This window comes from Canis lupus, chromosome 35, assembly GCF_003254725.2.
Source record: "Canis lupus dingo isolate Sandy chromosome 35, ASM325472v2, whole genome shotgun sequence".
Classification (NCBI taxonomy): domain Eukaryota; kingdom Metazoa; phylum Chordata; class Mammalia; order Carnivora; family Canidae; genus Canis; species Canis lupus.
Window position 1 is genome coordinate 740,989 of NC_064277.1, and position 26,984 is coordinate 767,972.

Sequence of the window (26,984 nt, forward strand, 5' to 3'; positions counted from 1 at the left end):
CTCCAGGTCTACCCATGTGATCACAAATGGCAGGAATTTTTATGGCTAAATAGTATTTCATCATATATATAATATAAATATAATCATACATCCATCAGTGAACACTTAGGTTGTTTCCATGTCTTGGCTATTTTAATACTATGATGAACATGCAGGTGCAGCTATCTTTCTGAGATAGTGATTTCATTTCCTTCAGATATATGCCCAGAAGTGGAATCGCTGAATCATATAGCAGTTCTATTTTTAATTTTTTTTGTGAACCTCCATACTGTTTTCCACTATGTCTGTAGCAATTTATATTCCCACCAATAGTGAACAAACCTTTGCCAGCATTTGTTATGCCTTGCCTTTTTTTTTTAAGATTTTTATTTATTCATGAGAGATGAGAGAGAGAGAGAGAGAGAGAGAGAGAGAGAGAGGCAGAGACCCAGGCAGAGGGACAAGCAGGCTCCATGCAGGGAACCCAACGTGGGACTCGATCCCAGGACCCCGGGGTCACACCCTGAGCTGAAGGCGGCGCTAAACCGCTGAGCCACCCGGGCTGCCCTGTCTTGTCTTCTTGAGGATACTCATGCTATCATGTGAGGTGATGCCCCATTGTCATTTTGATTTTCATTTCCCTGATGATCAGTGATATTAAGCATCTTCTTATATATCTGTTGGCCATCTGTATGTCTTCTTTGGGAAAATGTCTAGTTCTCATTTCCATTTTTTATTCATATTTTTATGCTAGTTACATTTTGTATATTATATATTTTATAATCAGATATACAAGTCACAAAAGTTTTCTCTCATTGCCTTTTCATTTTGTTGGTAGTTTCCTTTCCTGTGGACGCTTTTTCAGTTTGATGTACTTCTACTTGTTCGTTTTTCCTTTTGTTGCCTTTGCTTTTTGTGTCAAATTAAAAAGTATTATTGCCAAAACCGATGTTAAAGATCTTATCCCAAATGTTTTCTTCTAGAGATTTTATGATTTTAGTCTTGCCTTCATTCTTCTTAAATTTTTTTTTCATTCTTTAACATATTTTGAGTTTATTTTCATGGATGGTGTAAAATAGGGATCCAGTTTCATTCCTTTGCATACAGCTATCCAATTTTCCCAACATCACTATTGAACAGACTGGTTTTTGTCACTAAAATATTCTTGGCTCCTTTATCATAAATTAACTGGCCTTATATGTATAAGATTATTTCTGGGGTCTCTATTCTGTTCCCTTGATTTATATGTCTGTTTTTATGCCAATGCCATACTGTACTGATTACTATAGCTTTGAATTATAGTTTGAAATCAAGAAGGATGAACCTCCAGCTTTGTTCTTTTTCAAGATTACCTTAGCTATTCAAGATCTCTTAGAGTTCCATACAAATTTAAGGTTGTTTGTTCTACTTATGCAAAAAATTCCATTGAAATTTTGGTAGAAATTGCATTATATCTATAGATTTATTTGAGTAATATAGACATTTTAACAATATTAATTCTTCCAATCCATAAGCATAGTAAATCTTTCCAGTTATTTGTGTCTTCTTCAATTTCTTTTATTAATGTTTTATAGTTTTCAGTATATAGAACTCTCTCCTTCTTAGTGAAATTTATTTATAGGTATTTTATTCTTTTTGATGCAACCATAGGTGGACTTATTTTGTAATTTCTATTTCTGATAGCTCACTGTTAGTACAGAAATGCAACTTTACTTAATTTATTCCAAGAGTTTTTTGGTTAAATCTTTAGGATTTTCTGTGTATAATATCATGTCATCTGCAAATAGATACCATTTTACTTCTTCCTTTTTAATATGAATGTATTTTTTTTTTGTCCTTCCTTCCTCCCTTTCTTCCTTCCTTCTTTCCTTCCTTTCTCTTTCCCTGATTGCTCTGGCTAGAACATCTAGTACTATGTTGAATAAAAGTGTGGAAACAGGTATCCTTGTCTTGTTCTTTCTCTTCGAGGAAAAGCTTTTGGCTTTTTTCCATGGGTGGCCCAGCGGTTTAGCGCCTACCTTCTTCCCCGGGCGTGGTCCTGGAGTCCCCAGATCAAGTCCCACATCGGGCTCCCTGCATGGAGCCTGCTTCTCCCTCTGCCTGTGTCTCTGCCTCTCTCTCTCTCTCTCTGTGTCATGAATAAATAAATTAAATTAAAAAAATAAATGTGATGTTAACCACAGTTTTCTCACATATAGCCTTTATTACGTAGAGGTGCTATGCTTTGTAATCGTTGAAGGGTGCTCTGTGCTGGGGATCAGCCTACAGTGTAAACTTAAGGTCTTCTCAGGTCTTTTCTGAAGCTGCATCTTTCTCTGGGCATGTGGGGTAACTTTCTAAATTCTCCCATATAAGCAGTTTCTTTTGAATGTCCTAAGCCTTAAATGTCAGACAAGCCTTTCTCTGAAAGCTGAAAAACTTCAAATAGACTCCAGAGTTCCAAATATTTTTATCATACAGATCTGCCAACAAAATTGCTGTCTAGGTGGAGAGGTGAATTCCTGGAGCTTCCTACTATATCATCTTTCCTAATGTCTCCGTACACTGAATTTTAGAGGAACTCATCATCAAGAGTATTCTTTGAATTAGCATATTACCTTTATTCCTCATTAAATGAGATGTATAAAGTGGTAATATCAATTTAATTTAGTGACTATACTTCAATGTCATTTTGAAAAACTTTTGCTACTACACTGTGTTGGCCATTATTATCACACAATAAAATCATTACACAGCCATCTAGTCAGATTTTAATTTTTACATGTCCTTCATCCATATTTATTTTGTAAATGTAACAGGTATCTCTTGGTTAAAGAGCCATCTCATAACTACCATTTCTCTAAGAACAGCCCCCCAACACAGATAGGCTCCCAGGGTTAGGACTTGTCTGCATAAATGTCCCTGACCTCGGAGCCATAGTTAATCAACCCAGGGTGGGCATGTGACCTAACCTGGGCCAAACTGTTCCCTCCAGGGATTTAAAATCTGGAAGTAAGAATCCAGAGGTGAGGAGTTGTTGGAAGAAAATCACATTACTGCAGTATCCAGGAAAGAGGCTTCTCAAGTTCCTGCTGATAAAATCCTTGGAGACATACTGGGTATTTCTCTCCTGATTCTTAGTTGCTTTCTTTTTCTTTAATTCTGTAGCTAATGCATTTTCCACTGTCTACCCAAGAACCTTCCTTTGTTCTTCTTTGCTTAAAAGCCCCAGATATTTCCCACGATGGTTTCATAAGATGACTTTCCAGACTTTTCAGACAATACAGTTTATCTTTGTCAGATACTCTATTTTTTGTCCTTCCTTGCAAAAAGAAAAAAATGTGGCCATACAATCCAGCTCTAACCAAGGATGCATAGAGAAGTTTGGAGGAGGGATCCTGGAATGGCTCTCCCTCCTCCTTCTGCTTCAAATAGACATAGAGCCTGGAACTGCAGCAGCAGTTAAGAAAATTAAAATATGTTAAGAAAAAAAGAAAAAATGGCAATATTTTTTAAAATGTAAATCTCCATTATTTCATTGCTATTTTATAAAACAATGATATTTTCTTATTTATCTAGTAAACTGCAGACTTGTTAAGTTCAGTTACTAGTTCTAGCAGTTTTTTTGTGTATTCTTTATGTAGGTGATCATGTCATCTACAAATGGAAACAGTTGTATTTCTTCCTTTTCCATGTCCATTCTTTCTCCCCTGCCCTTCCCGGGTGCCTTGTCTAGGGTCTCTAGTATCATGCTGAGCAGAAACAGTGGCGTGAACATACTGTTCTTGCTCCTGACCGTAAAGGGACAGCATTTAGTTTTTCACCATTAGGTATGATGTTAGCAGCAGATTGGGGTTTGTTTGTTTTAATAGAAATGCCCTTTCTCAGGTTGAGGAAGTTCCCTTGTATTCCCAGTTTGCTGAGAGTTTTATCAGGAATGGATGCTGGATGGTGTCAAACGTTTGTTTCTTTCTTTTTTCTGGATTCATCCTAATTGTCATTTTTCTTGTTAGTATATTGGTATGTTCAGTTACATTGTTTGATTTTACAATATTGAACCAACATTGCATTCATGGAGTAAATCTCACTTGGTCATATTCTATTTTTATATATCAGTAGATTTGATTTGCTAACATTTTATCCAGGATTTTCACACCTATATTCCTGATAAAATTGGCCTGTGGTTTTCTTTTCTTGTATCGTCTTTGTCTGGTTATGATGCCAGGGCAATACTGGCTTCACAGAATGTGGATGTGCATAAAAATCATATAAATATTTTGAGACTATTTTTGGTTACTGTGTGTTACCTCCCTTGACTAGAATTTAAATTATTCTAGGATAACCGTTGTGTTTTCTGGATTTTCAAGTCAAAGCTCTAGTTCCATTGGGGAGAAGGGTCTGAGTGGGACTCATGATTTTCCTGAGCGACATTACCCTCTCCTCCATGTCTGTGCCACCATAGGAGGCTTTCTCTGATCTCCTGCCTTTCCTAGCTTCTAATCTCACCAGTGAGAATCTGGTGAAAGTCTGTGGGGAAGAGCCTCTGAGTGGGTACAAGTTCTCATATGATCTGGGTGCCTCTCACACTAGCTCATACCAGTTTCCTACCATTTGTCAAAAAATATTTACCTCTTACTTACTTCTGTGGTACGTGCATCTTTTCCTGTCGTGTTCTACCATTGACTGGGCAAGTGCTTGTATCCTGTTCATCCACGAGAAGGCCTGCCTTTCTTTGAGTTTGGGGTGGTTTAGTTAACCTAAGACCTCAGGTCTCTAATGGGTTCAAGAAAAGTTATATAGTTTATCTAGCTTTTACCTGTGTGAGTGGGAACAATACTCCTTGTTTTCTACATAGTTAGAACTCCTCACCTTTGTGCTATCTTAAATCTTAATTGAAGTCTCAGTTAATAAATAATTAAATAGAACTTTAAATGTGTGCATTGAAACCTTTTCTAACTGGCCTTACAAAATGGATAGGTTTTTCTATTGTAATAAAGAAAATGCAGAGTACCTTGTTTTTATTATTATACGATATATATTAGGGACATTATTTGACCACTAGTGTAGTCACACAGTTTTCACAAGGGAATTTTAGAAGGCTTGAGAGCCATTTTTCAATGAGGTTTTCTCTCTTTTATACTACCGGAGGCTGAAAGTCCAAGACCAAGGTGTCAGCAGGTTTGGTTCTTTGTGAAGTCTCTACCCTTGGCTTGTCAATGGCCACCTTCTCCCTGTGTCCTTTCAAGGTCTTCTGTGTGTCTGTGCCCTGATCTTCTCTTCTTTTATTTATTTTATTTTTTAAGGATTTTATTTATTTATTCATGAGAGACACAGAGAGAGAGAGAGAGAGAGAGAGAGAGAGGCAGAGACACAGGCAGAGGGAGAAGCAGGCTACATGCAGGGAGCCCGGTGTGGGACTTGATCCCAGGACTCCAGGATCACACCCTGGGTCGAAAGTGGCGCTAAACCGCTGAGCCACCTGGGCTGTCCTCCTCTCTTCTTTTAAGGACAGCACTTAGATTAGGGCCTCCCAATGACCTTATTTTACCTTAATTACCTCTGTAAAGACTCAATTTCCAAATATAGTCACATTCCGAGGGACTGAAGATTAGGGTATCAAAATATAAATTTCGGAAATTACAATTCAGCTCATAGCACTCCTCAACCACAGCTCCAGTCAGGTGGCCCACTGCCATGGCTCCAACTTCTAGTAGGCTCTAATCAATAATAATCTTCCTCTCCCTGATTCAGACCTAGGGATGACAACAGCTTCCCACTGAACTAGTCTCCTGCTACCTCAGCCATTATCGGGTTCTGTTAACCTTGACACACATTTCATTAAGAAATTCTTCATTGCAGTTACCTGAACAATCTGATTGTTCAACCTGATTGGATTCTATTTCCTGCTGAGATGGTGTTCTAGCACCTTTTCTGCGGATCCCCTTATCAATTTCCTTCTCCTGCTTCCAATGTGCCTGTACATTGTATGGCAACTGTCTGACTCCTTGTCCATGTGCCCTATGGAACTGCAAATTCCTTGGGGGTAAACTCCAAGCCTTTTCACTTTTGTATATTTAGGGCTAGCCTGGTATCTGGTGTATAGAAGGTGCTAAATACTTGTTGTACAATTAGTTATTGGCTAATGACTCACTTCCTTTCACCCCCCACCACTCTCTTTCCAGTATTATATTTATAGAACCCTAATACATCATCTCTAGGCTATAGAAACAACTTTCTAGTGGATGTCACTGTTCTACCTTCAGTACTAATGACAGGTTCATCTTCCTAATAAATGATTCTCAGAGAGATGTAGCATTCAAGGCATTCTCACTCAAACTTTATCTACTTTTAATTTCTCATTCTCCTACTATGCCCGTAACCATCACCCACTTTCTAGCTGCCAGTCTTTGTGCTACTGCTCACATGCTTCCCTCCATGGGAAGCAGCTGGTACCTCTTTATTTTCAGCTGGAATCTCATCAAGCCTTTGAGGGGTGGATGTTCACAATATCACTATATCATGAGTATTATAAAAATTACAAAAGCAGCTTGGAGTTGAAGCAGGGCTTAAAGTCCTGAAGGCTTTTAGTTGTGCCATGGGTTAACCTAGTTTTTAGGTAGTGGGAAGGTGAGAGAATCAGAGGACAGGCCTGGGTAATGAGAGGGGAACCTGAAAAAAAAAAAAAAGAAAAAAAAAGAGAGGGGAACCTGGAATAGCAAATAATTTCTGCTGTTACGTATCAGTATGGCCCAAGGAAAATCAGTTAATGTTTTGATGCCTTAGTTGCCAAATGCCTTAGACTAGAATCTGATGGCATTCAAAGGCCCTTTGAGTTCTACTATTTGATTTTCTTTAATATATGCCAAATATGATTTTCTGATTTAGCTCACTACCAACCATCTATCTTTCGATGCCAGGTTTTCCTCAAAAACTGTAAAAGATATCCGATCAGAAGGCTAAATATTTCCCAAGCTCATATAGAATTAGGCTGCTTTTCTTTATTCGCAAATTCTCTGAAGTTCAAATTCTTCCCTTGAAGTTGTACCTGTGAGAATCTGATAAAGGGCAGGGGGGAGAATGTGGGAAAGGTGAGAGGTGAGAAGTACCAAATTCAGTTTTGACTGCTAAGCAAGAGCACCTTCTTGCACTGCCTTTATTATATCTAGACATAAGGCACATGCATCACTCCCTATGTTGTCACACATTTGGAAATGATATTTTATGAACCAAGAGTTTTAGAATGTGGTGTTAAGACAGGCCAATGCTATATTCCTGGCTCTAAATAACCAAAATAATTGTGCTTAAAACACATGAATGGTTCCCCGCACAAAATGCCTGGTGAAGCCACAGAAACCATCCCTGCTACAGAGCAGGAGTTGCCCCAGCTCCAGGCTGAGACAGGGTCTGGAACAGAATCTGACGGTAATGAATCAGTATGAGAGCTTGAGGAACAGGATTCCACACCCGCAACCACACAACAAGCCCAGCTGGCAGCAGCTGGAATCAGTGAAGAACCAGTCGCTAAAGCCGGAGTGAAAAGAAGGCACGAAAGGCTATGTCCAAACTGGGTATTTGTCAGGTTACGGGGGTTACGAGAGTCACTGTCCGGAAATCTAAGAATATCCTGTTTGTCATCACAAAACCAGATGTGTACAAGAGCCCAGCTTCAGATACCTACGTAGCTTTTGGGGAAGCCAAGATTAAGGACTTCTCTCAGCAAGCTCAACTGGCAGCTGCTGAGAAATTCAAAGTTCAAGGTGGAGCTGTCTCAAACATCCAAGAAAACACACAGACTCCAACTGGACAGGAGGAGAGTGAAGAGGAAGAGGTTGATGAAACGGGTGTAGAGGTTAAGGGCATAGAACTGGTCACGTCACAAGCAAATGTGTCAAGAGCAAAGGCAGTCGGAGCCCTGACGGACGACAGTGATGATAGTGTGAATGCTATTATGGAGTTAGCAATGTAGCTGTATGAAAACGAGGACTTTTTTCGGTGTTTCAAAAGAATAACTGCAGCTTGGTTTAAAATTTATACTGTTTCTATCATTGATAAAGAGATGGCTTCTTGTTGGATGAAAAAAAAAACACGCATGAGTGTATACGTTTATCAAGACCTTGCATGCCAGAAATGAGGAAAGAAGAGCCAATTCAGGCAGTTCCATGAGTGCCTTTCTCTAAGCTCTCAAAGAAAATTTTACAAAGTATAACATGTTACATGGAAATTATTTACATATGAGATCTTTCCCAAAGACTTAATAAATAAATGTAAGTGAAGTACAGGGCAGTTTTGTTTCTGTTTTTGTGTCCCCAGCTCCTGGCACAATATGCCTAGAACACAGGCTTTCAGTGAATGTTGGTTGAATAAACAAATAAGCTGCCTTGATGCTTGGAGGTGAGAGATGTGCACAAGGACATTGAAGACCACGTAGCCTGGAAAACAGTAGTGGACTAAGGGACACTAGGCAGCGAGGGGGTTTAAGAAGTGGAAGCAGACGATTCCTTTCCGATAAAGCTTCTAGGAAAATATTCAAATGGGCCCTAATACAGCTTTTGGTTTGTTTTGGGAAAGATCAAAATGTATTTTTCTCCAGGGAGAAATACTGACATTGGCTTCTCTTTAGCCAATATTTCCCTCCAGAACGTATTCGTTGCCCATTATGACCCTTCAGGGGCGGCCAGTGCTGGCTTCGTATGCGGCGGTCGGGGCACAGCTGACCACTGCCTGGCCCTGCCCAGCGAGGAAGGCAGCCGCTCCTTTTCAATGTAAAACACATAGAACCATTTTAAAATAAAGAAGAAGATGCTTGAATGATAATTATTTGTTCTCATTTAAAATGAGGACATTTTAAAATATTTCCCCAAAATACATCATAGCTGTGCGGTAACTGGCTGTCCTGGGTTGATCCTGGTTTCAGTCTTAAAACCAGGAGAATCCTGGGAAAACCGGGACAAGTTGGTCACCCTAAATGATATAGATGCTTTATACCTACTTAGAGAACCAGACTGTTCCCTCTTTTTATATATTTCTAAATATCTCAGAAATAAATTCTGCAAAGTTAAAAAGAACAGAAAGTGACTGATGCAAATAAAAACCATATATCTCTTTTTTTTTTTTAATTTTTATTTATTTATTTATGATAGTCACACAGAGAGAGAGAGAGAGGCAGAGACACAGGCAGAGGGAGAAGCAGGCTCCATGCACCGGGAGCCCGATGTGGGATTCGATCCCGGGTCTCCAGGATCGTGCCCTGAGCCAAAGGCAGGCGCCAAACCGCTGCGCCACCCAGGGATCCCAAAACCATATATCTCTTTAGGAAACAGGTGAAGAGCGCTAAGGGATTATTATCTTAACTCCATGAAACTATTAGACTTAATAACCAGAAGTGAGCATGGTCTGTTTCAAAGTAGTTCCGCAAACACTTGACTAGACATTTCACTCCTGCAGTCCTAACACAGAATCAACACTTATACTGATTCTAAAGTCCTAGATTTGCTATTACTCAAGAAAAGAAAAACCCACAAACATACTTTTATACCAAGAAGAAGCTTCATACCAATGGTTTGAATAAAATTTTCACAATGCAGAAGGCTTCTTGCCCCATTTGCGTGGTAGTTACAACTGCAATAAAAATAGTGACATTTTAATTTATTTTATTTTTAAATATTTATTTATTTAAATATTTTTTGAACATTTTATTTTATTTTTAAATATTTATTTATTCATGAGAGACACACAGAGAGAGGCAGAGACCCAGGCAGCGGGAGAAGCAGGCTCCATGCAGGGAGCCCGACGTGGGACTCGATCCTGAGACCCCAGGATCACGCCCTGGGCCGAAGGCAGATGCTCAACCGCTGAGCCACCCAGGGGTCCCAAAATAGTGACATTTTTAAAAGCAAAAGTTCATTTTAAATTGTACATATCTTAGAAAGCGTTGCAGTGAGGATGCATTGAAAATATTCAGATATCACACTACCTTATATACCAGTTATCTATCTTTCTACCCATCTACTGTACTTGCCCGCTTGCTGCTGTCCACAAGCTTTGACAAGCAGGAGGAGGAATTGCCATTTAAAATTTTTTTTTTTTTTGTAAATTCGTTTTTTTATTGGTGTTCAATTTGCCGTTTAAAAGTTAAAGAGTTTTCTATCTGTAGAGGAGAGAGATTCCATATCACTTTCAAGACAAACTATGCTTTTGATGGGGAAAAAGCACCATCACAGACCCTTTAATTACAAGAGGGGTCAAATAAGCACTCCTTTGCATTCTGGGGCAGAATAGAGGGGAAACTGGTGTCATTATAAAGCCAAATATAAATGTTTTTAGATTGGGACACTGTTCTAGTCTGTACAGTATGCGAGTCGTGTATCAGTGAAGCAGGGAAAGCTTCGCCTTAGACTCTCTTGCCCTTTTTTAGGGGTTACTGGATATATGAGAGGTCAGAGAGCAATGTACACGAACTTCCTTTGAACTGAGTGTGCCCCAGACTGCAACAACTTGAATTTCTCTGCAGCCGTTGTTCTTGCAGTAGTCATTTGCACAGACCTGAAGTCGAAGCCCTGCATAGACAAGGCCACAGGCGTGAAAGAGATGGTACAAAGCGCAAGTCAACCGGTGCTCGAAGGGTGCTGGAATTTGAATAATAAGATGCAGCTGTAGATGAGATCTTCTTGGTGGGGGATGGAGGGCTTCGAGTTTAGGGGGCAAAGGGCAAGGTAGTCTCCTGCAGAATAAGTTCTGAGTGAGAAAAGACAAGCACCTTGGTGTGGATAAGAAAGAAGATGATCCTGGTCTGTAGTCTAGCCCGGCAGCTCTTTATGTACGATGATTTTCGTAGAATCCACAGGGTTTTCATGCTGAATGACGAATCAAAATAATGATAAGTATTAAACGTAAAACCCAACAGAGTGTTAAATAATGACACCGTTATGTCATATGAAATGGACTTCCCCTCTCACAATAAATGAAATTTCTCTTGGGACATTCCATTCTCTGAGGAAACCCCCTCCTCTCTGCAGCCCCCTACCCAGACTTTTTTAAGTATCTCCAGACCTAGTTCAATTTCTGTTTCACACACGAGGGTGAAAATAAGTAAAACTAACCAAGAAGTGAACAAAGCTCTTCACTAGAGAAAACCCTGGAAGTAACATTTATCTGATGGGTGTTCTGCTGCTCTTGCCCCGTCAGTCCTCGGAGCCGGGGCTTCCCTTGCCATCTTCCTTTATGTCTTCACTCCTAGGCAGCCCCAGGCCCCTGCGGGCATATGAAGAAGCGGAAGTGTGCATTTAAGAGGGTGGCTGGCCATGCAGGTGTCATAGATGCAAACAGATGCAATTCCCTGACCAGAGACACTTAGGGAGCACCCTACTCCCCACTAGACTTAAGGCCATGTGGTTACTTTGAATAGGATATTATGAAAATTTAGAGGCCATCAACGTAGTACTACATAGGAAGTAACTGGTGAGGGCTCCTGGGTGTATGTCTTCGTGCCCAGGCGAGATGGGGTAAGAAAGCAAGACCCAAGCTATACCTTATACCAGTACTGCCAGGCAAATTAAAAAGGTGATTATTCTTTGAATCTAAAAAGATATAAAAGACTCCTAACTCTGGGAAACGAACTAGGGTTGGTAGAAGGGGAGGTGGGCGGGGGGGTGGGGGTGACTGGGTGACGGGCACTGAGGGGGGCATTTGACGGGATGAGCACTGGGTGTTATTCTATATGTTGACAAATTGAACACCAATAAAAAATAAATTTATAAAAAAATAAAAAGAGATTGGTTGACATTTTAGTAGCTTTGGGCTGGGATCATCAACCTTGTAAAGTTGTTTTTTTGTTTTAAGTCATGTAAAGTTTTAAAGAATCTGATTGCTGTCTCAAGTAGCCCCTTCTTGGCAGAGATAGGGAAGTACATAGGTCAAAGCAAACCATTCTAGGCGAGGAAAACAACCATAGCCAACCTGCAAAATGGATGTTCATAAACTGGGAATGGTTTCTTGTTTTGTTTTGTTTGTTTTTTGTTTTAAAGATTTTATTTAGTCATGGGAGACACACATACACACACAGAGGTAGAGACCCAGGCAGAGGGAGAAGCAGGGCCCCGATACAGGACTCGATCCCAGGACCCCGGAGTCACGACCTGAGCCGAAGGCAGACGCTCCACCACTGAGCCACCCAAGGGTCCCCGGGAATGGCTTCTTAACCAAAGGTCAAAGAAGGACAGGATATCAAGGGCAGAACTACAGAGAGTACTGGGCTCTGCCAACTACAGCTGTGGCCACAACTCAAATGGCGGAGTTGAGAGTCCAGCAATGCAAGAAAGCACTGCGTGCGAGGACTCCTCTCTCTCTGTCTCTCTGTCTCTCTCTCTCTCTCTGTGTGTGTGTGTGATACCAGTGTGCACTGCATCACTTTCAAAAACATAGGACAATAGGGCTGGGGCCATCCCTAGAGCGAAGAGCCACGCCACGAGGAAACTGCTCTACAGAAGGAAAAGCAGGTCGATGAGGTGATGACAGGGCATCTAGCATATAAAAGAATGAAGTATTGGTGAACCTCACATCTGGACAAATGCAACAACCTCCCGGCTGTTTTCTCTCTTTAATCAATAAACATCAGAAAGTTTTCTCACATATCAGAGACTATTACAGATACTGGGTATAAAGAGTGATGACCACTGGCCCTGCCCTCGGAAAGCTTACGGTCGTGGAAGCCAAGGAGGCTCACAGTACACATGTGTCCGAGTTACGACCCATATGCTGGCAAGAGTGTCACCTTCTACCTGATTTTTAGGACCGAGGGCTCTTTCTTCCCCCTTTGCCTGATGGCCCGCCCCGTAAACTGTTCCATCACCCCGTTCCTCCACCACTGGCCTTGCTTCCGCCGACCGTCCCAGGAGCTCCACACGCAGCGACTCCCAACTCGCCAGCGGGCATCTCTCTGCTCACCTCCTCCCGGATTCCCGGAGCTCACCTTCCTGCTCTGCTTACCCACCCGCATACCTGTTCCTCTTACTCTTCTTCCTTGGCCTCACCAGATGCCTGTGTTCTGAGATTTGAGCTTTCCAAACCTCTTAAGGGGAAGGAGGACACCGAGTTCAGTAAGAGAAGACTGCTTGGAGGGAACCGGTGGTCTGTCAAAGGTTGAAGTCACCGAGGAGCCTATTCTCATAGTCAGGCTTCTCTGCACAGCCCCAGCTAACTGGGGACCCTCTTTCTGGACCGTTCTGGAGAACCAAAAAAAAAAAAAAAATGTTTTGTGCTTTTGCTTTGGTGGTTCTAGACTCCGTTTTTCTTCTTCTTTCCACAATTCATTAGCTTTCTTTTACTTTCAGTCACACTTTACTCATATTAGCTCTTCATTTTAACTTCTTGCTCTTTGTTTCTTATCTGACAGCATGGCCTAAGAATCCTGCAGAGGACTAACATTATCTATTACTATAAATTTACCGTGTTACAAAGGAAGAGAAAGAGATTTCATTCATCCCTAAAAGATCTCATCCCTGTGGCCCCATCATTCAGATGATAATGGCAGGGAATGTGTTTTGCTTTCCAAGCACTGGGATACTTCTGGTTGTCATGACACTGAGGGGGTGCTATTGACCAGAGATACTCCTAAATATCCTGTAATGCACAGGACACCCCCACAAGCAGAAATAAATATCCAACCCCAAATATCAGCAGTGCTGAGGCTGAGAAACTCTAATTATAGTATGTTCTAAAGGCCAAGGAAGATTAGATAACTCCTTTTCACTTGGGCAGAGGTTGATCTCAATTCTCTGAAATTATAAGTAACACCCCTAATAATCTGGCTGACGTTAGTGGTTGGGCTTCTGCTTGTGTGCATTCACATCCTACTGCCTTAAAGTTCAGTTATTGCTCACTGAATACATCATTAGCTGGTTACCCTTCACCACGTGTGCGTGGACTCAGCTTGTTAACAGACTACTCCTCACTAGGCACACGTGAAGGCTCTACTTATTTGGAATCCTTACCAAAATTTACAGTGTTGGTCGTGCTGAGAGACATGAAAATGGAAGGAGAGAAAGGGGAAGTAAAAATCTTACATGGAATGAAATTCCACTTGGCTTATGAGGACTTAAAAATTTTATGAGTGAGAGAGAATGCAAATGAATAGTTTCTACTTTAGGTGTGGAGCTTGCCACCTTCTTCCAGGAGTCTCCTTCCTTCCCCTCTCTCTATAATCAGGAGGTATTGAGAATAAAAGAAGGAAGACAGGAAGGCATTTGGAAATGGGCAGTTCACCTGCTCAGCTTGAGAACTGAACCTGAAAATCTCTGAGGTGTTGCTATGAAAATGAAAAGAAAGAAAAAAACAGGACATGTTGCCCAAATTGGATCAGACTTTCCCTTTTCCTTTTCTTTAGTCATAGACTTGCAAGATATGACAAATCGTTAACTGTGATGATAAAGAGAGATAGGATTAGGCTCTAGAACAGGACGGGGGACGGGTAGGGAGATAGTTTCTTCTGGAGAAACCATCCACAAAATAAATTTCTAAAACCTAACTCATCTGACTTCGGATTTTAATGCTCTTCTCTTTTCTCATTTAATCAAAGATAAAAACTTGAGGATTTGAAATGAGTTCTGGGCATGTGGATCTTGAGGGCCAGACTGAATGAAAGTCAGAGTACCCATTTTGGCTGTTAGGAGAGAACCATCACAGGTTATGGGCTTAGGAGAGGTCATAAGAATGAATAAGAGAATGGAAATGTTCCAAATGGATTACAGAAGAAAAAATGGGTAGGGATCTGTCATTTATGGGAAAGTACCAACTTATGAACTGGTTATGTTCTAGAAAGTTCATCTGACTACTGGAAACAACCACAGCACACCCGAGTAAAGTGGAGGGATAAAGTAGTTCATTGATTGCTGGATAGGATCTTCAAAAATCCACAGTTCGATGCTCTCATTTTAAGGAGGTAAAAACTGGTTCAGAACAGTTGATCATCTTGGCCAAGATCACTATGAGGTTTAGGAACAAAGGTTGGTCCTGGGATTCCCCAGGCAGTCTACTAACTAGGCTGTGTTAGCTGTAAGCAGGAAGGCAGGAGGAATAGCGATGGTGAGGAGCAGAAGGAGAGGAGATGTGCTGTCTAGGTGCCTGGAAGGTGACACAGAGAAGAGGAAGTGAAGGTGGATAGAGAACAGATACTCCAGCGGCAAGGAGACGGGGTTGGATTCTATCCAAATGACGGGAGACAGTCTGGGTGCACACTGAGTGGAGGCTTCCTGCATGTGGGGTTCTGGCCCCTGCTACTGACCAGAAGAAGATATATGGAGTCCAAGGAAAGAAATGACTCAGATGGAATCTGGAAGCTCTTCACAAAATGTCAGCATTCGGGATCCCTGGGTGGCTCAGCAGTTTGGTGCCTGCCTTCGGCCCAGGGCGTGATCCTGGAGGCCTGGGATTGAGTCCCACATCGGGCTCCCTGCATGGAGCCTGCTTCTCCTCTGTCTGTGTCTCTGCCTCTCTCTCTGTCTCCCATGAATAAATAAATAAAATCTTAAAAAAAAAAAAAAACCTAAAATGTCAGCATCCTTCAGAATGCTCTTTTCTCAGTCCTCTAAAATTCATTCATTTATTCAACAAATTTACCCGGAACCCCCATGTCATGCCAGGTACTGTCCCAGACTACGTGACTGTAGTAAGGAATGAGGCAGAGGAGGGCCTTTTCACTAGAAGGCCGTTTTCTAGGAAGACTTATAAAATGTAAGCAAACCAATATGATAATGTCCAATTACATTAAACACTATGAAGAAAATAACACAGGGTGATATGACAGGGACCCAAGAATCGACTTTAGTAGGTTGGGTGTCAGGACAATCTTTGAAAAGGCAGCATCTGGGCTGAGACCTCAAAGACAAGAACCAGCTTTGCAAAGGGCTGGTCCGGGTGGAGGGCGCAGCCCACGCAGAGGCCTGGGGCAGCCCGGCAGGTCGGGAAGCAGGTGTGGCTGCACCCAGGGCGCCAGAAGGAGCCGCGGGCACGAGGCCATTAGGGGTGAGCGCAGCCGTCGCCGTGGGTGCACGTGTTCACTTAGCATTTTCCTTTCTTTTTTTTTTTTAAAAAGCTTTTATTTATTTATTCATGAGAGACACACACACACACACACACACACACACACACACAGAGGCAGAGGGAGAAGCAGGCTCCATGCAGGGAGCCCGACGCGGGACTCGATCCCAAAACCCCGGGGTCACGCCCTGGGCCAAAGGCAGGTCCTCACCCTCTGAGCCCCCCGGGCGTCCCACTTAGCGTTTCCTAAGTTCCTACTATGCGTGGAGCAAAGCAAGCAGGGACAGCCGAGCAGGCCCTGCCTCCCGGACCCCATCCCCGGGAAGGAGCCGCATCCCGGGGCCGCTCCCTGTCCAGGTGGGCAGGTGGGCACCTGCCGCACGTCCAGGCACCCGCTGTGGGGTCTGGGAGCGGGCCGTCTGCGCCCCCAGGGCAGGGCGGTCAGGTCACCCCGGAGATGAGTCACTGAGCCCACCTCTCCCCACCGCGGGAGCCCTTTCGGTCTCCGTGGGTGGGGCAGGGCCCCAGGAATCCCCCAAGCCCGGCCTAAATCCGTCGCGCTCAGGAAACCCAAGCCGGGGCGGCGGGGGGGGGGGAGCCGAGGACCAGGCTCTCACCAGCACCTGATTCACCCGGGCCGGCGGGGCGGGGGGGCGACTACTGGGAACGGGCCCCGAGGCGCCCCGGGGGAAAGGTCTAAGGGAGTTTCGGTGACCTCGATCCCGGGGGAGCGGCCGGGGACGGGCTGCGGCGCGGAGGCCCCGCCCCGGCCCCGCCCCGGCCCCGCCCCCTGCCCGCTCCCTGCCCGGCTCCCGCCCGCAGGCCCCGCCCCGGCCCCGCCCCGGGCACGCCCCCTCCCCTGCTCCCGCGGCTCGCGCTGCGCGTGCGCCTTGGGCTCCGGCCCGGCCGCCGAGCCTCCGTGGGCCGCGGGGACCGGCACGTCCCCGCCGCGGGCCGGGGAGGGGAGCTGGGGCGCGCGGGGCGTGCCCTGGCGGAGCGAGCCGGCTTCCCGGCAGGGGACCCGCCAGTTCCTCCGCGCCGCGCGGCCGGGAAGTCAGGGGCGGGCGACCGGGAAGCCCTACGGGCCGGGCCGGCTGCCCGGGGCGCCCGGACGGGGACGGCGGCGGTGGCCGTCCCAGGGGAGCACGAGCTCGCCCCGCCCCTCCCGCCCCTCCCGCCCCTCCCGGTGTAGTGGCCCCGGTGAGCCCGCGACCTCGTGCCCGGGGTGCTAGAGCTCGCGGCCGGCCGCCATGGGCAATGGGATGAACAAGGTAACGTGCCTTTCTTTCGTTCGCGCTGGGGGGGCCCTGCTCGGCGGCCCCGGGAGCCCCGCTGCGGCCCAACGCGCTGCCCGCGGCCCTCGGACGGCGGCCCCGGCAGGTGCGCCCCCTGCGGCGGCGGGAGGGGCGGCGCCGAGCCCGCGGCCCTTTCCAGGCCCCCCTCCCGCGCCCCGCCCTGCCCTGGCGCCGAGCTGTGCACCCTCGACGAGCCCTTTGCGGGCGTCCAGGCGCGCTCCGTCTACACCCCAGCTGAGCCCCGAGGGGCTGCGGTTTCTCCCCCCACCCCCCACCCCCACTCCCAAGCTCGGCTCTCGAAGCATCACCGCCCACGTTATCAGTAAACTGGAGCACATAGGTGTCTTCTCTGTAATTTCCTCTTTCTCCCACATTTAAAAAAAAAAAACAAAAAACATAGCGTGGACAAAGCAGTTGCCAGGTAACAGCTAAGTCCTGAGATGTCAGGTCGCAGGGGCGGCCGTGCGGAGAAAACCGACCCAGGGCTCGCTCCTCCTCCCGGGACCTGCTGGCGACCTGCTGGTGAGTTGCTGGCGACCTGCTGGCGGGCTGCTGGCGGGCTGCTGGCGACCTGCTGGCGGGCTGCTGGCGACCTGCTGGCGACCTGCTTGGGCCGCGGCCTGACCCAGAACCCGCACTGCTCCGGGCCTGGCGGCGCTGTCGGGCCGCGCCCCGGCCTCGGTTCCCCAGAGCCCCTCTCCCAGGCTGTGAGCTAGGCTGTCCTTCCCGACAGCGAGGACGCCGGGTTTCAGCCCTTGCAGGGAGGGCGGCCCGAGCTGCGTGTCCACGCGGACCCCAGGGTTACAGATTTTCGGGCCTGGCCCTGCTGGTTCCAGGGGCGAGACAACACTGCCGAAAAGCACTCATCCAATGCAGGTGCCTCTTCACAGGCCTTTACATGCTCCTAGACCAAAAATCAGTTTCTACCTTCTTGTCTGCTCCGGTTCTATTCCCCTCACACACATCCCCACGGGGAGCCGGCCCTTGCTTGGCGGATACACCCTTGCCTGGCTCGCCTTCCTCCTTCCTTTCCCTCCTTTCCTTCACCTCTGCGCTGGGATCCACGCTGCTTTGGTTCTTTCAGCTGGAGTGCAAGTGTGAGAAGTTAGGGTTGGGGGGGACAGTGCCTTCGCCGGTAACCCTGCGAACCCAGTTGGCTTTTCTCACCTGCCCACATCATGTTCATTGTGTTCTGGAGACTCAGTTTATGGGTGAACTGCTGTGTGATTTGGGCCTCCACATCTGAGGCTTGCTGGTAACCAGAATTATAGTCCTTGTGTGGGTTTTTTTGTGGGTGGGGTGGGATGGGGAGCCGAGACTAAGATTGGAAACGGGCTATTTCTCTCAGATAAATAGCTGCATTATGTCTCCATTAACACTGAAAACCATCAACACCGTGAACCCTCTGCTTATTAAATGAAAACAGAAAAAATAAAGGTGCTTCCACAAATTTGTGGACTTGCAGTCACATCTCAGTTTTTGTCTTGCTCTTTCTACAGTTTTCTTCACTTGAGCTGTTCACTCTCCACCTCTTTCAGCATTTAATTTGTAGTATTTTTATATTATGATTCAAAGAACATAGGAATATGAATGATTGCCTAAGGGTTCAACATCAAGGCTTTTCAGCAAAACCAGTCATATTCATGTCATGATGTTTACTTTTCAAAGAAAGTAATAAATTCCTTGCTGTTATTGTCGTAATCATCTTGTATTGTAAATAGAGTCACTAAGTCTAATGTAGAGATGCAGAAACAACAGATTTAGAGATGTCATTAAGAAATATTGATCGTGTACCTCCTATTAGCCAGCGGCTGTGCTAGTCGGGAGGGCAGAGGGGGGGTACAGCGGTAAACGGCACGGCCCTTCATAGAACCTTTGATGGAGACCAGAGGCTGAGCCAGTTGCAGTGTTTGCCTTCCACTGGCACAAGCAGGTTTCTTATGAAATCCAGGGACAGCTCGATTTCCAGCAGGCAGGATGCCTTTTGGAGGACACAGGGCAGTGAGGAAAGAAGAGGCCTTCAGCCTGGGGAGCTGGGTTCTGGATGAGGTGAACCAACCCCAGCAGTCAGTGAGGGGTTAAGGTGTTGGATCCACAGGGCCCTCACATCCGGCCTAGAGTGGCAACACTTCCTTCAGACCACAATTAGATCATGAATTCAGGATGATCAAGATAAAAACATGCACATGGAGAAGGATTTGGGGCATGTTTCTCTGATACAATGCTTGGCTAGACAGACTAGGTTTTTAGACTAGAAAAAAAAAGTTGTTTTTAATGAGGTTTTATAGTATTTAAGGTGAATTAGATGACAGTGAGGATAGAAATTTCCACTGTAGGTCCTCACCCAAAAGAGTAGGGGGTTCAAACCCTTGAGAGAATGTTGACTCAGCTGGGAGTTTTCAAAGACTCCACAGAAACATGGTATTTGCATGCAACAGGCTGTTTAGTTTAACCCTAATCCCACTAGAGACACTTGCTGGGTTGATCTTTAGCAGCATAGTGAGGCGCCCTGCATTGCGGCTAGGAGCCAGACCACCTGGCTTCGAGTCCAGGCTCTGCCACTTACCAGCTGAGTGACTTTGGGCCGGTCACGCAAACTCTGTGTGCCTCATCTGTAAAACACGGATGAAAATAACAGCCCCGACTTCATGGAGTTATGATGAAGATCAAATGAGTTACTCTGTGTGGCGAAGTCTCAAAATAGGGCCTGATGTACCATAAACTCATTAGTGATTACAATTTTGGCCAGTTCGGAGGATCTGTTTGGGAATCGCACAGAAAGCAATCAAGGATTCTTTTAGTCGCCTGCCTTTTGGTCCTCTGCATGAGTGTCAAGCATGAAGGAAGAGAGAAGGTGGCTCTTTTCTTACTATTTTTCGATTAATTTGAAGCTGTGGGGAGCTGTTTCAGGTAGCTTTTCAGACTCTTAAGAATTCACTTGGGATGAACTGCCATCCTAGCACAAAAGAAAGTTTTCTGCTACCTTCGCAATCAACAGGAACGAGGTTTCAAACGTACCATTAGGACCTTCGTCATGTTACTTAATCTCTCTGAGGGTCCATTTCCCAGTGTGCACAGAGAGGGGGGACAGTGACTTCCCACGGTTACGGTGAAGCTTAGATTTTATAAGCTGTATGCACGTGATATGAGACCAAAAAATAAGAGATCACAACTGCTGGGCTCTCTCTACTTCCCCCTCATCTTTAATCGGCCCGAACACAGGAACCTCATTCCCTTACATCGCTTGTGCAATATGCTGTGTCCACCTAACTGAGATGGACATGAGGTTCTGCACACAAGAGGCTGGACTGTATTGATGAGGACGTCCTCCATGGGGACAAAAACTGCTACACTTGCAGCAGTCCGAAGAAAAATCTACATTGTTTAGTTCCTAAGTTTCCCTTTGCTAAGGGTGACCAACTTTTGTGCATTGTAGGAGGTTGGGCAACATTCCAAGCCTCTACTCATTAGTCACCAGTAGCACCGTCCCCTTGTTATTGAGACAACCAAAAATATCTCCGGGAATTCCCGGATGTACCCTGGAGGGTAGGCGTGTCCCCCATTGACAGCCCTGGCTTAGGCTTCTCCCCTCAGAGGAGAAGGTCTGGGTGATCTAGAACTGGAATATCAAAAGGTGAATAGGCCCTTAAAGGTTGAGAAGTGCTGTTTTTATATGGCGAGGGGTTGAAAGGTTAGACATCCTTGTGCTATTAATGCAGCTGTTCCCATGTGACAGCACCTGACTTGGCCACCTTCATAATTTATTCATCTGTCCATCCACCCGTTCATCAAATTATATTATCGAACACCTGCTATTGTCAAGGCACCGTGCTAGAGCCTGTGCTGGGAAATGAATGTGAAAGACAGGAACAACCTGTCATGCTGGCCCAAGGCGGCCTACAGAGGAGTTCCTCTGTGGGAGGTGAGCACACCGGGTATGCAGCTGTACACACAGACTGCTCCGTGCTCGTAATCTCTGTCCTCTGTCCTCTATACTGCGTTCTGGATGTTTTCTCTTTTCACTATTATAGTTTTATTTCATACTGAAGGAACAGATGCTTAAAGCAGTATTCTAAGTGCATACAAGAGTATTCTCAGTGTTTTAAGTACGTACAAGGGTGTTCTCAGATGCCTCTTTTTTTTTTTTTGTTTTTTTTGAGAGGCAAGTGGGGGCAGGTCCAGAGAGAGAGAGAGAGAGCCTAAGGCAGACTCGTGCTGAGCACAGAGCCTGAAATGGGGCACGATCCCAACAACCCTGAGATGATGACCTCGAGTGAAATAAAGAGTCAGATGCTCAACTCACTGAGCCACCAGGTGCCTCAAGAGTATTATCAGATTCTTCCTTTTGAAAATGCAAATTGGCTAAGTCCATGGTCAAATGACATTAAGACAGTCTGTAACATTTAACTCTTCATAGAACCCACCGAAGTTCTCCCCCTCATTCCTAGCTTTGAGACCCAGAAAGTTCTTTCTGACCTAGGAAGAATTGAGATTACCCTCCCCCCAACCTTGTAAAGCTGCATGATCAGGAATTTATCTCTTAAATCTGTTGGGTAGTATTAGGTTCCATGACATCCTGAAGCACGAAGAGAAATGTTGAAAAAACTCAAAATATTTGCTTCCCTTAGAAGCAGTATTCTTTTGTTCATAAGTGTTTTTTGTTTTTTGTTTTTTTTGTTTTTTGTTTTGTTTTTTTTTGTTTTTTGTGGTGGGAGATTTGATTTCAAGCATTTCTGCCCGGATAGTTAGTATAGTGTGGACGTGGAGGGTGTCGATCAAGAGGAGCCGTTAACCAAGGAGAATCTTTGGCGTCGTCTCAGTATTTCTCTGCAGGAGTCTGCCTCCGTTTCCTACTTCCAGACAGTCTTTTATCAGAAAACAAGAGACTTTTTGACGAGCAGCGTGCTAGAGAGCCTCTTCCATGGCAGTTCATGCTGTGTTCCTTCACCTTTATTATGTCCTCATGTGCCAGACGCAGTGACAGGCTTTTGAGACAGAGCAGGAAACACAGTAGACACACCCCCGCCTCAAGGTCAATCAAAAAAGCAAGCAAATAATAAAATGATTTTAAGTACTCATGAATACGGTGAAGAGAATAACAAGGGGGTATTGTTGGAGGGCTTCAGGGAAGGTGGTCAGGAAAGACTTCGCAGGAGCTGCCGTCTCTTGGGAGCCACGCGGTGGGCAAGGGAGGAGGCCCAGCCTCCGCACACGGGAAGGACGCGCATATTCCCGAGGCCCGGAGGTGATTAGGGCGATTTGCTTGTCCCGATCTTTGAGTCAAACAATATTCCCGAACATGTCCAAACTGCGTGCACAGGCTTCCCCCCTTGATCTATGCTCTCCTTTCCTCCCAGGGGTAGTGGTTTCACCCCCTCGTGTTCTTCTGGCTTGAGTTCGGGCCTCACGACTGGCTGACCCATTAGTAGCTTTGTCCTAGGCCAACGCTCTGCTCGTCCGTGGTCCCTCTCTACGCTGTCTTTCTGCTGGAAAAGGACTTCATTTCATTTCATTTCATTTTCTCTTTCTCTGTACTTAAGGATTACCAGCAACAATCACATCAGGGAAGTGGATGGGTCAAAGTTTTTGAGTTTTTTTTAATTTTTAATTTTTTGAGTTTCAAACTTGAATTAGGAAGCTGACTAGACTAGAGGTTTAAATATTCATGGGGCTTTTCTTCTTAAAAACAAAAAAATGTAATTTGTCTCTCTGCCAATGGCCAGCTTTCTTTATCTTATTTTGTAATTCTGTATGGAAAAAAACTATAGAAACTAGGATTGAGCCATTCGTTTTCTATTTCCGGCCCTTGAAACACTAGCTTACTCTACTGGGCTTGAAAATGGAGTTTAAAGTTTACTGACATAGCTCTGCCTTCTTTTTGCATATGTGGAATTTAAGAAACAAGACAGATGAACATGGGGGGCGGGGGAAGAGAGGCAAACCAGAAAACAGACTCTTAACTCTAGAGAACAAAGCGAAGGATGCTGGAGGGGAGGTGGGTGGGGGATGGGTGAGGTACGCGGTGGGCCCTACGGAGGCACTTGTGATGGGCATCAGGTGTTGGATGTGAGGGATAAATCACCAAATTCTACATCTGAAACGACTATTACACTGTATGTTAGCTAACTGAAATTTAAATAAAGGATTGAAAAATTAAAAAAAAATTTAAATGCATACAAAAATGTGCATCCTAAATGATTTTTAGTTAAGTTGGCTCTTTGATTTTAGTAAGTTTAAGCCTCTGTCTTTGCCAGGACTCTGCCCTGGCATACCTTCAGGATTCTGCTCTCCTCCACCACTGGCCCCTGTGCTACTGGTGTGGCCACCACTGACCCCAGTGGGAACCTGCCCAGGACCGAAAGGGGCAAAGTTTGATTTCTTAGGCTTTACTCATATTGTTTTTCATATTTCTCTCTTCCTTGCTCCACCTCCTCCCACCCTATCACATTCTCTCCTTGAGCATTTATTCATTGAAGAAACATTTACTTCAGTACCTACCAATCAAGAGAGAACCATCCAAGTTCAGAGAAAACATACAGATGTGATGCAGGCGGCAGATAAAGGTCATAAACCAGATGTCTGTGGGTTATAGTTGGTTTGCAGATGTATTTATTTGTCTACCACAATACTTAAGGTTTTGGGTTTTTTAAATGTAGTTCATAGCAGTTGAAAATTGGGCTTTTCCCCTTAAAATCTGGGTGCTGGAATTGGGGGTCTCACCCTGCATCTTTGTGTGGTCATGTCAGCAATGGGGAAGTTTGGAGAAAGAGGTAGGCATGGGGCTGAGGCTGCAGACATAGCAACATCAGTACTTGAAGGTCTCACTTGCTCAAGTGCCAGATTTAGGTTACATGGTGATGGCTACTTGGAACCCTAAAAAGGGTTTTTGTTTTTAAGATTTTATGTATTTATTTGAGAGGGAGCATGAGTGGGAGGAGGGGCAGAGGGAGCAGACTCCTTCCCGAGCAGAAAGCCTGATGCAGGGCTTGATCCCAGGCCCCCAGGATCATGAGCTGAGCCAAAGGCAGTTGCTTAACCAACCACCCAGCCACCACCCTAAAAGATTTTAATCTGAAGACTTATATAGTCAACTCTGCACTTGGAGGCATGTTGAGGATTCCTTTGGAGGGACGGGTCTGAAGATAGGGAGATCTTTAGCAGGCTGTTACAGCAAGTCAGAGGGGAGGCGCTAAGAAGCTGAACAAAGATACTGCACAAAAGTTTCAAGGGGAGCAAACAAATTGGGGAGCTATTGAGGAGTAGAAGTAAGTGCTTAATGAAGTGGGGGTAGGGTCCAGGGGAAGGAGGAGTCTCCTGCTGGAGGGATCTCTAACTGGTTCTGGGAGTGCCAGCGGGGCTGCTGCTTACAAGGTGGGAAGGACTCTGCTGGTCTCTGACTTGCCCGAAGGTCTGTCTGTCCAGCTTATTTGCATTCATGCATTTTTTTCTGGGTTAAAAGGCCTACATCAGGGTCAGTGGTTGTAAGCAACAAAACCCAAAGGCAGCTGCTTTGGGTACAGTAGGTAGGATGGCAGGAAGGCCGGAGAACCAGGTTAAGGCTACCCTGCCAGAAACAGATCCTAGAAATGATCTGGTAAGAGTGTTTCTGGGGCTTCCCCAAGATACTGCTGCTGTTATTGTTGAGTTCTGGATGTGTGCCCAGCCCTGCCCCTGTTGAGGGAGAAAATACCGTGGGTTATCTCTGGATTCTGGTCTAGGGCAGCTGTGGAGACCTGCTGCACTTAGGCCACATTTCCATTTCACCGCAGCGAAGGCCAATGCAAGCAGTCTTCTGTAGTGAGAGCTGGGTCTGCTTCCCACTAAGACTCTAAAGTAAGGGGAAATTCCTCAAATATAGGAAAGGGCTTCAGAGGCTAGGAAACCAATGAAATAATTGTCTATTACGGGGTTTATAATTTTTTAGTATAGCCAGGGAGGATGGGGGACTTCAAACAGTGGGGATCACTTGTCTATTTAAAGAGAATATTGAGAGCAAAGAAATGTGATATTGCCATGGAGGACCAGTAGGGGGTATTGGGCAATGGGGTCACTTGGCTTGGCCTGCAGATTGGAGAGAAATGGAGAAATCTTTCAGGTAAGTTGGAGCCATCCTGTGGAAGCCAGCTTGAAATTTCCAGTTGAACTTCAGTTTTGGCTTTCATCTTCTTGGGAAAGGGTTTGCTCCTCAACATTATCTGGAAAATAACCCAGTGAGAATATGACATTATGAAACTAATTTGATGGGACAGAGAAGTTCAATGGATTTTGCTCTGGCCCATACATCAACCGAGGCTTTCTGACCTGGGGTGGTGACTGTGGGCCAAGGCGCCAGGACTGTGCTAGGACTTTGCAACCCACTGGGCAGAGAGAGGCACGAGGGAAGGGAGAGGAGGTGCCGTGGGAGAGATGAGAAGGCCTTGGCTGCATACTCAACTTTACCCTTCCTCTATTTCTGAGATATACTAAATAAAAATATATGAAAATATCTTTCTCATGGCCCCACACATCTTAATCATCTCAGTGGCACTCAGTTTGTTTGTTTATTTATTTATTTATTTATTTATTTATTTATTTATTTAAATAAAGTAGCTTTATTTGTTTTCACTTTCTGTTCAACTTTTTTTTTTTTTTTTTTTTTTTTTTTATTTATGATAGTCACAGAGAGAGAGAGAGAGAGAGGCAGAGACACAGGCAGAGGGAGAAGCAGGCTCCATGCACCGGGAGCCCGACGTGGAATTCGATCCCAGGTCTCCAGGATCGCGCCCTGAGCCAAAGGCAGGCACTAAACCGCTGCGCCACCCAGGGATCCCGGCACTCAGTTTAGACGCTGACAGCCTTTCCTGGCTGCCTGTGTTTGCTGCATGCAGCCTGGTCCACAGCCCGGACCACCGCTCCCTGTTCTTCCGTGCTGTGTCTCTGCCTCCCTCACGCTCTCTTCTGGTAGAGATTGATCTTCTTTCTCTGCACTGGTGGTTTCCACAGCTCCCCTGCCTGTCCTTTCCTCTCTCCTGGCCCACTGCTCCTGAACTTCAGGTCCCTTAAGTGTCACTGCCTCCTGCAAATCCTTGGGGACCCCAGAGTGGTCAAGTAACCTCCTCCTTCCCTAGGCAAGAAGCTCCACAAGGGAAGTAGGCCTTTGGCATCCCCCTCTATCCCTCCTCCCTGGTCTCTGTCCGTCACATCTCATCTGTATCCTGAGTGCCCAGCATGATGCCCATGTGTGATAGAAATCAGTAAACCATTCACCTGCTGTTATACTTTCTGTGATTTGGGCAAATACACATGCTCATGTTGTGGTGCATCATAGCTGTCGGTTGTATGAATCTGTAGCCATCTGTGGTCAATGTCATAAAAGAAAAATTATTCTGACGTTCGCTAAACATGGCAAGGAATATTTTATTTGAAGCTATTGCAGCAGGGGAGATACTACTGCAAGTGAGAGAACTCAGCTCTCAGTAAACAGGAGCAAGCGGGGATTCATAGCCAACAAGCAAGGGAAGGGGAGGATGGGAAATGACTGAAAACTTGATTAGGTATCAAGGGTGGAGGAAGATGAGCTTGATTGGGTATCAAGAGTGGGAGGATTCTTGATAAACTGACTTAGCAGGATTCTTTGCTAACGTGCAGGCCAAGGATGAAGCCTGGTCAAGAGGAAGGCTCTTGGTCAAAGAGGAAGTCTCTTACTGTCAGCCGAGAGGG

At 45.3% G+C, this 26,984-nt stretch overlaps 1 protein-coding gene and 1 pseudogene across 3 annotated transcripts in view; both read left to right on the forward strand.

Moving 5' to 3' along the window:
• Nucleotides 1-7,188: 7,188 nt before the first annotated feature.
• On the forward strand, nucleotides 7,189-7,924 carry LOC112659998 (nascent polypeptide-associated complex subunit alpha-like; annotated as a pseudogene).
• Nucleotides 7,925-16,903: 8,979 nt separating this feature from the next.
• DUSP22 (dual specificity phosphatase 22) overlaps nucleotides 16,904-26,984 on the forward strand; it is a 56,261-nt gene continuing 46,180 nt past the window's right edge. Inside the window, exon 1 of one of the 3 annotated variants that reach the window (XM_025446436.3) lies at nucleotides 16,904-17,261. In XM_025446436.3, the coding sequence (XP_025302221.1) occupies nucleotides 17,241-17,261 (21 nt within the window). In that variant the 5' untranslated portion in view covers nucleotides 16,904-17,240. Of the gene's footprint in view, nucleotides 17,262-17,618; nucleotides 17,808-26,984 lie in introns of those variants that run through there. The other 2 variants (XM_025446445.3, XM_049105961.1) reach the window with 2 other exon arrangements.